The sequence below is a fragment of the Amblyraja radiata genome, chromosome 16 (assembly GCF_010909765.2).
Source record: "Amblyraja radiata isolate CabotCenter1 chromosome 16, sAmbRad1.1.pri, whole genome shotgun sequence".
Lineage (NCBI taxonomy): Eukaryota > Metazoa > Chordata > Chondrichthyes > Rajiformes > Rajidae > Amblyraja > Amblyraja radiata.
In genome coordinates this window covers 13,670,501-13,684,341 of record NC_045971.1, presented here as the reverse complement: position 1 = coordinate 13,684,341, position 13,841 = coordinate 13,670,501, and the positions used below count along the sequence as shown (strand labels likewise).

Below are 13,841 nucleotides of genomic sequence, written 5' to 3'. Positions count from 1 at the left end.
AATCCTCCTGTAATATATACTTCTTGGATCTGTGTTGTCCAGAATTGGACACATTTCTGAAGCAGAGCGAGGGGACTAACTTGGCTAAAAACATAAAGTTTGAGAATTAACACACAGGCTCTAACAATAATGGTCCATGTCAAAATCCTTTAATATATGGACTACTTCTTACATCTTGGAAGCAATCTCTCATAAAGATAGACATGGGTAACAAAAATCATCATCACCTTTGGTGCATTGCAGAGTCTTTGGCTGATTGAGGGAATGGATGCTTGAAGATTAGCTGCTCAGATCTGGTACTTGATGTACCAATGATTTCTGCTCTCCTCTAATTTTCTGAATACTGGCCCACTTACCAGTGCCACCTTGGTAAAATTCTCCAAATTCACTGGACAAAAAATCAAACCAATGTCAAAACTTTCAGAATTGGAACAGTAAATGCCTCAACCTTTACAGTCAAATGCATTGGTTTTAAATTGCAGGGCAGAATTAACAATGGCATATTTGCCCATGTTCAAGTCATAAGCAGTTGGATGAAAGTTAACATTATTCTGATATTCCTTTCCATATTCATGGTGCCAGACGGCAAACAAAAACACAAAATGCTAGAAATATTCAGCAGGAACAGTCAGCATTCATGGAGAGGAAAAAAAAGAGCTCATGTTTCAAGTCAATAATCTTTTGAATAGATGTCACTGAACCAAAAGGTTAACTCCATTTCTCTATCCGTACGTATGTGTTGCCTGACCTGCTGAATATTTCCAACATTGTATTTTTATTTCCAATTTTCTTCAAGTTCTTTGGAGTCAATATTACAATGTTCTGTCATGGTCCAACCATATTGAAGAAGGCACACCAATGCCTATACTACCTCAGAAGACTAAGAAAATTCCGCATGTCTCCAATGACTCTTACAAACTTGGGCAAATGCACCACAGAGACCATGTTTCCAGTTGCATCACAGCATGGTCTGTCCCACATTGAAGAAATTGCAGAGTTGGGGATATAGCCCAGCCCAGCCCATCACATCTACCAGACTCCCTACCATTGACTCCATCTACACTTCACACTGCCTTGGGAAAGCAGCCAACATAATCAAAGACCTTTCCCACCCCAGTCATTCCTCCTTCTCACCTGGCCCCTTTTGGCAGAATATTCAGAAGCTTGAAAGCGCACACCACGAGACTCAGGAACAGTTTCTTCCCCTCTGTTATTTGTATTATACAACCTGTTCATTCATCTAAATCATCAAAATACATTCAAGCCTCATGTATGGATATAAATATTCATATTTATCAACAGTGCTATCAAACGACACTTATTCATTTATAACTTGCTCACCTATGTACAATTTTGATTTTGTTAGAACCTGTGGACATCAGCCCTGGGAATACTAAATCCAGTGAGGATTAAGTGGCAAACACTCCAATGAACGAAAGACATATGGCACACAAAGAAAGACAGCGGTGATTAATGGAGGTCAGTCATCCCAGCCAGGCTATCACTGCAGGTCCTTTGGGCAGTATTCGGAGCCCAAACCTCTTTAGGTGTAAATGATCTTCCTTGACAAAGTCAGATATAGAATTGATTGCACAATATTTCAATTCTATTTTCAACTTCTTATCAAATAATGCAATCCATAACTACAGGAACTAGACAAAGACTATATTCAGGAATGGGTTGATAAGCAGCTGATAACATTTTTACCATGAAAGTGTACAGCAATGACAATTTCCAAATAGTATATAACAACCTTCTGTTAACATTCAGAGGCATTACTTTCTCTGAGCACATCACCAATAATCCGAATCTCCACTGGACCAGCCATATAAAAACAGTTGCTATAAAATAAATCACAGGTTTGGTTTCCTGTGGCAAATTCCTGTCAGCCCAAGGTATTTTCAACATCTACGGCACAAGCCAGAAGTATTATGAAATACTGTCCATTTACTGTATGAGTGCAACTCCAACAATTTGAAGCTCATTTGATTGGCATACCATCATCTAACCTACACAATCATTGTTTCTACCAATGGTTCACAGTGGCTGCTGTGTGCACCGCCCACAAAATGCACTGCAGTTTTTTTTTTGCCCAGGCTATTCCATCAGCACCTGCCAAGTCCACAACCTCTATCATAAGGACAGGGCAGCAGGTGTATGGAAATATGACCATCTGCAAGCCCCCCTCCAACTTGCACATCAACCTAATTTGGAAATATTTTGTCAGTCCTTCAATATCACTGGATCTCATTCCTGGAACTCTCAACATGCGAGCATTGTGAACATATTTTCACCAGAATAAGTGAAATGGTCTAAAGTGGCAGATCACCAATTTCTTTGCAAGAGCAATTTGTGATTTGTAATAAATGCAAGCAAATAAATAACAGAACTATGGATATAAATAACAGAATTAGAATTTTTGTCATTCTAAAACATAACTGCCACGGTAAAACTCCTCAAGAACGCATAACATTCACAACTAAATTCCTGGTATCTACATGATACAATTTCAAATTACAAAATGGGTTTAACACATTACATTGCATTACTGAGCAAATTAATATGTTACCTGTTAATTTCTTCACAGGTTGAAGACGGACACTGATAGATTGGTGTGTGAGTAGTGGAGAAGAGGGGAGGGAGCGGGACATTCCTTCCATTATCCGAATATGCTGCATTCCTTCCGAAACTGGGAGAGACGGGACAGCGTAATCTGGTTCAAAAGCACAGTCGTTTTCTGTATTGGACCCACCTTATTTAAAAAAGAGAACAAGAATTTAGCATGAAAAAATTGAAATGTTTTTACTTAACTTGTGTCACAAAAAAAAAGCAACAAGGAGGTAGTGGACTGATTACAAAAGGGTTCATTCTGCTGCAAACTTCCCCTTGTCAATATCTGACAACTGTTAGACTTGTTGATACTTATATTGATTTAGCCAGAACAACTTTGCCTTTCCCACACAGACACTGACAACAATAACAAATGCCACGGTTTTGGATCCATTTAGAAGCTTTTGATATCTAAATTTCCAACTAAAAGACGTTGATGGTAAAATACATGGATAATAATGCCTATGATTGTTAACAAGCTGTTAGAGAAAAAGTAGCCATAAAATGTGAAATATCATACAAACATTTAATAGAAATTCGACATGTTAGAAATTGTTCTGCTGATTTTAGGCAGTGTTTTGGACTCAAGGATGACTTGCTCCCACTTTAGTTCTGCGGGTTGAGGTGGCCATAGAGATGACCCGCAGACTCTGTCACAGCTGGCACATGACAGGTTGGGCTAGTGGGCAGTTTGGGAGTTAGCAAGCTCATTTTGTCACTTTCACTGATTCTCCGCATGTTCCAAGTGCCATCCCAAATGTTCCTTTTCCATCTTGAGCCGTCAAGGGCCAAGGATTCACAGGCGTCAGCGAGAGGCTTTGTAAATATCCTCCAGCCATGTTCTCTGTCTTCTTGCTAATCATTTGCTGTCACAGAGCTCAGACTAGAGAATATGTTTCAGGAATCTGGTGCAGGGAATGTAAATATGTTTCAGGAATCTGGTGCAGGCTCATCAAATCCAGCTAAATGAAATCAGGGTCACTTAGTTAGACTTGAAATATATGCTACAGTTAATATCACTTGTCAGTGAATTTGAAGGATTTTGCAGATATATTGTCAATTGCGTCCCCAGTGTCTTGAAGAGTCAGCAATAAGGCTCTGTACAACTGCAGAAGGACCTCTTTGCTCCTATATTCGATTCCTCGTTATAAAGGCCAACATGCCATTTGCTTTCTTCACTGCCTGCTGTACCTGCATTCTTAAGTATTCAGGGAACATTGCAGTATGTAATTGCAGAGTTGTATCCTGATTTTTTGCTGTTATTTCCAAACACGATTCCGCAGATAGCCTCAGAAAACCTCATAAGATTTTTGGTACATTGGCCTTCATCAGTCAGGGTATTGAATATAGAAGTAGGGACATTCTGTTATGTACAATGAATTGAGGTCACAGTTGGAGTATTGTTTTCAGTTTTGGTCATCCTGCCACAGGAAGGATGCAATTAAACTGGAAAGACTGCAGAGAAGATTAACGTGGTTGTTGCCATTACTCAAGGACGTGCCCCACAAGAAAAGGTTGGGCAGGCGAGGACTTTATTCAGTAGGTGTGATCTTATGGAAGTGTATACAATCATGAGCGAAACAGATAGGGTGAAGGAACAGTGTCTTTTACCAGAGCTGCTAACTCTCACGCATTGAGTGTGAGACTCACGCTCTGTCGTGAAAAATTCTGTGATCAACGAGAATTTAAAAATAATATCAACTACATGAGCCGTGGGTGTTGGAGAGCCGGAGCAGAGGGAGGGATGGAAACAGAAGCAGCGGCGGGGGCAGATGCGGACGGGGAGCCAGGGCTGGCGAATGTTTGCCAGGCTGGCGAGTCACTCGCTGCAGCTTCGGCCATGGAGCAGCCTCAGTGCAAGAGTCCCGGGCCATCGGAAGCGTCGGAAGCATTGTGCCGCGGCCTGGTCCAGGCTGCGGCTCGGTGCATCCTGGAGGACAACCAGTGGCTGCTGGAAGTAGGTACCAAGCACTGGGTAGAAGCGGTGTTAGAAAGTGGTCTTCAAATGGGGGTGGTTGGAGAAAGCATCCTGCTTGCCTGCTAGATTTTCACTTACTGTAACTGAAGGAAAAATGTTCCTGCAGTTCAGAACCAGGGGTCACAATTTAGGAATAAGGGATAGGCCAGTTAGGACTGAGATGAGGACAAACTTTCTTCACCCGGAGAGTTGTGAATCTGTGGAATTCCCTGCCGCAGAAGGCAGTGGAGGCCAATTCACTGGATGTTTTCAAGAGTGAGTTACATTTTGCTCATGGGGCTAGCGAAATCAAGGGATATGGGGGAACAACAGGAAAGAGGTACTGGTATTAGATGAATAGCCATGATCATATTGAATGGCAGTGCTGGCTCGAAGGGTCGAATGGCCTATTCCTGCACCTATTTTCTATGTTTTTATGCTTATATGGCAATAAAACTCGACCACTTGATTTTGAAGCATTCATGCCTGGTGGAAGTATAATGTAGTCATTGAGTGATACAGTGTGATACACCCACCAACATATCCCAGCTACACTACCTGCTTTTGGTCCACATCCCTCCAAACCTGTCCTATCCATGTATCAGTCTAACTGTTTTTTAAATGTTGGGATAGTCCCTGCCTCAACTACCTCCTCTGGCAGCTTGTTCCATACACCCACCACCCTTTGTGTGGAAAATGTACCCCTTAAAAAGTTATCTTTTAAAAATACTTCAAATAAAAAATATTGAAATCATACTTCTACAATGCACTAAAACAAGATACGGGTCAAAGTAAATGATAACCAGAACTAGGATGAAATGCGACTGGCTTCATCACGATGATCACCTAAGTTAAACTCAGCATTCTTCAAAACTAAATCAAACTGCTTCCATGCAAAGCTAATACAAATCAAATTAATTGCAAAACAAATCTAATATCAAATCGGTTCTGCAATTTTATAAAATCAAGTTTACATGAAAATATGTCAAATTGAAAGGAGCATTAGCCAAGCACAATTGGATCATATATGTTCAGTTGCATATTAAATTGGATTCAGCTAAGATTTCACAATTGTAATGTGAAATAGATTTAACATTGTTAAATCAAAATTGTGGCATCCCTGGAATTTGCAAATTTAATTGTGAACAAATTAAGGAAAGCTGAAATGTTGAACCAGGCAATACATCATCAGGATAAAGCAAACTCCTTTAAGTCCTCTTAAAATGTCATCACTATTACAATACTAGGTAAAGATGATGATATTAACAAATAAGAACTTTTCTTCCTTGAAAGGGTTCATAATTCACCTCAGCCATGTCAGCTGAGGAGAGCTTTGAGTTTGCCGATGGCCATTAATGCGTTAGTGTCGGCTTTAAGTCATTTTACGGAGGCCTGTTTTAAGCTGAAAGAGACTTATTTTTAAAGCCACGACACAAACACAGTTCCTGACAAATTCTCTTTTGCAAAAACGAACTATATAAATACTGTTGCAAATAAACAAGGCATTTCTGTGTTTGTTTTGATAACTTAGGACTGAGATCCAGAGATACTTCAGTATTGTGGATAAATGTGAGATTATCCACTCTGGTGGCAAGAACAAGGCAAATTATTATCTGAATGGTAGATAGACAAAAAAAGCTGGAGTAACTCAGCGGGACAGGCAGCATCTCTGGAGAGAAGGAATGGGTGATGTTTCTGGTCGAGACTGAATGGTGAATGGTGTCAGATTAGGAAAAGGGGAGGTGCAATGAGACCTAGATGTCCTTGTACATCAGTCACTGAAATTAAGCATGCAGGTGCAGCAGGCAGTGAAGAAAGCAAATGGCATATTGACCTTCATAGCGAGAAGATTTGAGTATAGGAGCAAGGAGGTCCTACTGCAGTTGGATGTCCCTGGTGAGACCACACCTGGAGTGTTGTGTGCAGTTTTGGTCTCCTAATTTGAGGAAGGACATTCTTGCCATTGAGGGAGTGCAGCGTAGGTTCACCAGGTTAATTCTCCGGATGGCGGGACTGACATATGATGAAAGAATGGATTGACAGGGCTTATATTCACTGGAATTTAGAAGGATAAGAGGGGATCTTATAGAAACATATAACATTCTTAAGGGATTGGACAGGCTAGATGCAGGAAAAAATTTCCCGATGTTGGGGGAGTCCAGAATTGGGGTCACAGTTTAAGAATAATTCTCTGCCTCAGAAGGCAGTGGAGGCTGGTTCTCTGGATGTATCCAAGAGAGAGTTTGATAGAACTCTTAAAGATAGCGGAGTCAAGGGTTTATGGGGAGAAGGCAGGAATCAGCCATGATCACAGTGAATGGCGGTTCTGGCTCGAAGGCAGAATGGCCTACTCCTGCACCTATTTCCTATGTTTCAGTTGCATTTACACCATATAAATTATCCTGACTTTCCATCTGAAATTAATCATTTTGTTCGCCTGCACATCGTTCTTTTTATAACATTTTGTATTAGCTTGACAAATATCTTATTCAGGATAGGGTAACAGGTAGGTATGTTGCAAAGCCTACCTGAAGCGTCTTTGAAAATCTGCTGCTGCGGGTGTGCGCGATTTTGGCTCCGTTTAGAGGGGGCGGGTTTAAAACGCGATTTTCTCTAGGCTGTTCAAATCGAAGATGTTCAGCCTAGTTAATTATTCACGAAAAATCGCTGGAAGACCCCGTCGCAAAAGCTATTATTAGGTTTAAAGGCCTTGAATAATAGTTATAGTAGTTTAAAAATCAATCTCTAAACCCGCGACCGCCAGCAACCGCAGGGTCTCATAAAGCAAACCACAGAAGGTAGGTTGTATATTTTTACATTAAAAAGGGCTTCTAAAGATCCCTTTATACAAAGTTTAATATTGCGAGTAGCTCATTTTGGGCCCATTATATCGCGCAGTATTTTTCTGGGCATTTGGGGCACAAATCTACCGCAATGTGAACGTTCTAAACCAGCGCGTTCCACAGGGACCCACTGGAAAGCTGATTTAAATGGGCATTTATTTACAGCAATTGAACACCGAATTCCTTCCATTTGGCCTATAAATTAATGTAAATGAGATTTTAAAATCATGTTTTATTGTGAATTATTTGTGAATATTATTTGGACATTTAGGCTATTTAAAAATGTTAATCATTTATTAAGAAATGGATAGATGTTTAGATCTAGTAATTGAAGTCTGAAATTAGCTACAATTAGGTAACTAACTAATTATATGCTTTAATTTCAGGTCATCCAAGTAAGATTATTTTATATTTGTTTCAGAATGCTTCAATCTATGATAACTGAAAATTTCATTCAGTTCTCTTAATTTTTAAGAAAGTTATGGGCTTTTGACTGTTCACGATCACAACTTTTTTGTTATGTCCATAGAAAATCAATAGGGAACAAGATGCTCATTTCCGAGTATGAAAATGGCCATAACTTTTTAAATACTTGAGATATGAAAGTGAATTAGGTGTCAAATTAAACTTATTTTTATGCTTTATCTGATGGGATAAATTACAGACTTGATTTTTAAAATCTCAAAATTTTGTAACATTGCTATAACAGGTTGCCCATGAAAACTGCATCTGTTAGAAACATAGAAAATAGGTGCAGGAGGAGGCCATTCGGCCCTTCGAGCCAGCACCGCCATTCATTGTGATCATGGCTGATTGTCCCCAATCAATAACCCGTGCCTGCCTTCTCCCTATATCCTTTGATTCCACTAGCCCCGAGACCTTTATCTAACTCTCTCTTAAATCCATCCAGTGATTTGGCCTCCACTGCCCTCTGTGGCAGGGAATTCCACAAATTCACAACTCTCTGGGTGAAAAAGTTTTTTCTCACCTCAGTCTTAAATGGCCTCCCCTTTATTCTAAGACTGTGGCCCCTGGTTCTGGACTCGCCCAACATTGGGAACATTTGTCCTGCATCTAGCTTGTCCAGTCCTTTTATAATTTTATATGTTTCTATAAGATTCCCCCTCATCCTTCTAAACTCCAGTGAACACAAGCCTAGTCTTTTCAATCTTTCCTCATATGACAGTCCCACCATCCCAGGGATCAATCTCGTGAACATACGCTGCACTGCCTCAATCACAAGGATGTCCTTCCTCAAATTAGGAGACCAAAATTGTACACAATACTCCAGATGTGGTCTTACCAGAGCCCTATACAACTGCAGAAGAACCTCTCTACTCTTATACTGAAATCCTCTTGTTATGAAGGCCGACATTCCATTAGCTTTCTTCACTGCCTGCTGTACCTGCACGCCAACTTTCAGTGACCGGTGTACAAGGACACCCAGGTCTCGCTGTACCTCCCCCTTAACTAACCTAACCCCATTGAGATAATAATCTGCCCCCTTGTTTTTGCCACCAAAGTGGATAACCTTACATTTATCTATATTATACTGCATCTGCCCACTCACTCAGCCTGTCCAAGTCACCCTGCAACCTCCTAACATCCTCTTCGCAGCTCACACTGCCACCCAGCTTTGTGTCATCTGCAAACTTGTTTGCAGATGACACAAAGGAATCCTAATTCCCACTTCCAAATCATTAATATATATGGTAAACAGTTGCGGCCCCAACACCGAGCCTTGCGGCACTCCACTCGCCACTGCCTGCCATTCTGAAAAGGACCCGTTCACTCCTACTCTTTGATTCCCGTCTGCCAACCAATTTTTTATCCAAGTCAACACCCTACACCCAATACCATGTGCTCTAATTTTAGTCACCAGTCTCCCGTGCGGGACCTTATCAAGGGCTTTCTGAAAGTCTAGATACACTACATCCACTGGCTCCCCTTCATCCATTTTACTGGTCACATCCTCAAAAAATTCCCAGAAGATTAGTCAAGCATGATTTTCCTTTCATAAATCCATGCTGACTTGGACTAATCCTTTTACTGCTATCCAATGCCCCATTATTACCTCTTTAATAATTGCCTCCAGCATCTTTCCCACCACCGAAGTCAGGCTAACTGGTCCGTAATTCCCCATTTTCTCTCTCGATCCTTTCTTGAAAAGTGGGATAACATTAGCTATCCTCCAATCCACAGGAACTGATCCTGAATCTACTGAACATTGGAAAATGATCACCAATGCGTCCACTATTTCTAGAGCCACCTCCCTGAGGACCCTGGGATGCAGACCATCAGGCCCAGGGGATTTATCATCCTTCAGTCCCATTAGCCTACCCAATACTATTTCTCGCCTAATGAAAATTTCTTTCAGTTCCTCTACCCCCTTAGATCCTCTGTCCTCCAGTACTTCTGGGAGATTGTTTGTGTCTTCCTTAGTGAAGACAGATCCGAAGTACCTGTTCAACTCTTCTGCCATTTCCTTGTTGCCCCATAATAATTTAACTCGTGTCTGCATTCAAGGGACCCACATTTGACTGCTATTCTTTTTCCCTTAACATATCTAAAGAAGCTTTTACTGTCCGTTTTTACATTCCTGGCCAGCTTCCCCTCGTACCTCATCTTTCCTTCTGTTGTCCTATGAAAGTTTCCCAATCCTCTGGCTCCCGGCTACTCATTGGTGTGTTATACAACTTTTCTTTTAGTTTAATTCTATCCCTAGCTTCTCTTGTCAGCCACAGTTGTCTCCTACTCCCCTTAGAATCTTTCTTCCTTTTTGGAATGAAATGATCCTGCGTCTTCCTGATTATGCCCAGAAATCCCTGCCATTGCTGTTCCACCGTCATTCCTGCTAGGATCCCTTTCCAGTCTACCTTGGCCAGCTCCTCTCTCATGCCTTCATAGCCCCTTTTGTTCAACTGCATCACTGACAGTTCCGATTTAACCTTCTCCTTCACAAATTGCAGATTAAAACAAATCATATTATGATTAGTTATGTTAATGTTATGTTAATCCATTCAAATCTGGATATAAATTCTCCCACTATAGTATATTTTAAAAGAACTTTCCATTTTGAATGCATTCTTTTAGTATTGGAATCAGACCAATCTATCAGACCGAAAGGTCTGAATGACAAATAAAGGATTCAATATTGATGAGAAATCAATTTATAAAAATAAAACATAAATATCATCACATATAAAGTAAATGAAGAGGTATGCTATTTAATCACCATTATTGAAAAAACGTTCAGGTTCAGTTTTATTAGCATGACACTCTCCTGCTGAAACAACCCACACTGGGAACCAATCGGTGCACAATAGAATTCAATAGCACCATTTGTGTAGGTGCTTTTTGAGAAGTCACGATCCCAGCACTCTTAATACATCCACCTCAGCTTCTCTGTACCTTTTGAATTTTAATCAGCTGTGGGTTTGAAGTGCTAGTACTTCATCTTTCTCTCCACCCAACCATGGGAGAATTTACAGCATGAATATTGCTATGCCTTTTTCCACAATTTCCTGATTCAAAACAAGAATCATGAAGTTGCATTTAGTGGGACTGGAAATGCATGCAACATTACATCTGTATATACCTTAAATAGATATCAGTGATGACCTGAAAACAACCGCAGGATACTTTCCAATGTTGCTAAGGATCCTAGACCTCCATTGGGACTTTTGAGATTAAAGTATGATATTTCAAAGTGCATCTGTTAAATAAGTTCACAAGCTGCATTAATGAGGGTTTTTTTTAAGAAATGCTTCATTAGAGATGTTTTAGGAACTGTTTTTTATTCTTCAACTTTCCATTGGTGACTTTTTTTATGTTCATTGGATGTTAAGACAGCTTAACAGGATTTGCTTCCTTTTAGGTGCAACAGGAAGGAAAAGGGATCTGCAAATGCCGACTAATAACACTTAACGAATTGTGGCATGTGACCAATGTAAGTTTCTGTAAGTTGCAAAACGGTTTCACTTTAAAATCCGTTAGACCACTCTCAGTCAATAGACAAAACCTATATTGAACAAAATGACCCTTTGCACAATTTAAGTTCCTTTATAAATATGGTGCCCTTCCGAATGCGTGGCGTAATGTTGCAGGGGGGAGGGCTTTGGGTTTATGAATCACTGGATCAGTTCTGGGTCAGGGGCGACCTGTACATGAAGGATGGATTGCACCAGAACTAGAGGATCAATATCCTTGCAGGGTGGTTTGCTAGTCGTGCTACTCGGGAGGATTCAAGGGGTGCAGCGCCCAGAGTGACCGTGTTGCAGGTGGGGAGGCAGACTTGTATGCAGAAAATTGAACAGGCAAGTCCAGTGCTGGCAGCTCAATGTTTCAGATAAAGAAGTTTAGAATGTATGGTGGGGTGGGCTAAAGGTTAGGGAGTATGCACTGGTGATCTGGAAGAGCATTACAGCTGTTCTCAGGAAGGATATATAGGTCATTTAATGAAGATATTGTAGCGGCGCCTGCTAGCGCACGCAGATATCAAACCCGGCGTTCGGAAGCCGCGGTCACGTGACTCGGGAGGAGCTGTTGTTTTCGCGCGGTTTTTCCCTTGCGCGCGTTAGTTCAGCGCTGACCACCGTTGTGGGCAGACGTGTCTGATAAGCCTGTATGCTGCAACTTGAACTTTTGAATAAAGATCTGTTGAAAACTCCAGTAGTCGTTTCTCAGACCACTAAAATATAAGGCTAGAATTTAGGAATAAGAAAGAAGTGATCACCTCAACAAGGTTACCCGATAGGCCTCCCAATGGAAATAGAAGATATTTAAGCAGACGGGTTGTCGTAGTGGGGGATTTTAAATATCTCAATATTGACTGGGATTGCCTTGATGCTAGGATCTTGGATGGGGTAAAATTAATAAAATATATCCTAGAGAGTATCTTGAAGCAGTAATTAGATTCCTGCAAGGGAGGGGTCTGCACTTTACCCTACTTTAGTGAAAGATGTGTAAGTGATATAAGTGTCTGCAGACTCTCTTTGGGAATAGTGACTCCTGAACAGGAAAGCTTCAAGGTTGTGAAGGGAAAAGATAAGATTGGTGCTCGAGGTAGTGCCCTAAACTGGGGAAAAGCTGATTTCAATAGTGCAAGACAGAACCCGGCAGAAGTAGATCAGAAGCAGCTCTCCGGGGTGAAAAACCACATCCAATAAGAGTTTGAAAGCTAGATAATAAATGTTTAGAATGTGGTAGGTTTAGGAAACATTGGTCACCAAAGGATATTGAACCTTGAAAATCAAAGATTTGGAGAGAATTCATCAAGACTGGATTTACTCCCATTTGGAAGAGAATGGGCTAATTTTGGATAGCCTGCATGGCTTTGTATGTGGACAGTTCGTCTCACTAACTTGAATTAGTTTTTTGAGGGGCTGACGAAGGAGGTGGATGGTAGGCCAATGGCTGTATATATAGATTTTAGTAAGACTTTTGATGAGGTCCACATGTTAGGCTGATTCAGAAGATTAAGATGTAAGGGATTCGTGATTACTTGATTGTTTGGATTCCGAACTGGCTGATTATTAGAAGACAGAGAGTTGTGGTGAAAGGTAGATATTCTGGTTGGAGATCTGTGACCAGTGGAGTTCTGCAGGAACCTCTGTTCTGTGCTGGAACCTCTGCTGTTTGTGATTTATGTAAATTACCTATATATATTTTTTAGTATGTTTTAATGCATGTTTTTAATGTTCCTCTGTGTGTTTTGTGTGGGGGGTGGTGTGGGGGGGGGGGGGGGGGGAAACCGCTTTGGTCGCCTCCTCCATGGAGAGGCGACTTTTTCCAGGTCGCCTCCCTCGTGGCCTAACAACGAGGATCGGGCGGCCTTTCCCGGAGACGTGCCCGGGGCTTCAGCAGCGGGTGCAGCGTGGACTCTCGGCGTGGAGCGGGTGAGCCCTCGCTGGGGCTCGCTGGAGGGGAGCGCTCCGTTTCACTGGTCTGCGGCAGCCGGCAGCCTGAAGCCGCGGTCTGCAGAGCTCCAGCTGGCGCGGCATCTGCAGCCCGGGATCTCACATTGGGGACCCGGGGGGAAGAAGCTCCATCGGCCGGCCCGCGGCCAACTTCTACCGCGGGCCCGGCGCGGACTTACCATCACCCCTGGAGGAGAGCTTCGACTGCCGGCCCTGCAGTCTGCGGTGCTTCTGGCTGCGGCGCAAACTTTAAATCTTCGACCGCCGGCCTGCGGCCTACACCGGCCTGAAGCCGCGGTCTCCGGTGGGGAAGAGCCGATCCTGGACTTACCTTGACTTTTACCTTGTCCTTTTATCATCTGGACGCCCGCAGCGATGGCTGCGGAGGGTTGAGGTCCCGACCACGGGGGAAAATGGATGAGGACTGGCCAATTTCAGTGCCTTCCACCACAGTGATAAATGCTATGGTGGATGTCTGTGTTAAATTTTTATTGTGTTTGTGTGTTCTCTATC

The 13,841-nt window shown here is 41.9% G+C and overlaps 1 protein-coding gene across 16 annotated transcripts in view; it reads right to left on the bottom strand.

Moving 5' to 3' along the window:
- tanc2 (tetratricopeptide repeat, ankyrin repeat and coiled-coil containing 2) overlaps positions 1-13,841 on the bottom strand; it is a 438,455-nt gene that overhangs the window by 259,607 nt on the left and 165,007 nt on the right. For all 16 annotated transcript variants that reach the window (XM_033035116.1, XM_033035119.1, XM_033035120.1 and 13 more), the window contains one exon: positions 2,570-2,752. In XM_033035116.1, the coding sequence (XP_032891007.1) occupies positions 2,570-2,752 (183 nt within the window). The remainder of the gene's footprint in view (positions 1-2,569; positions 2,753-13,841) is intronic.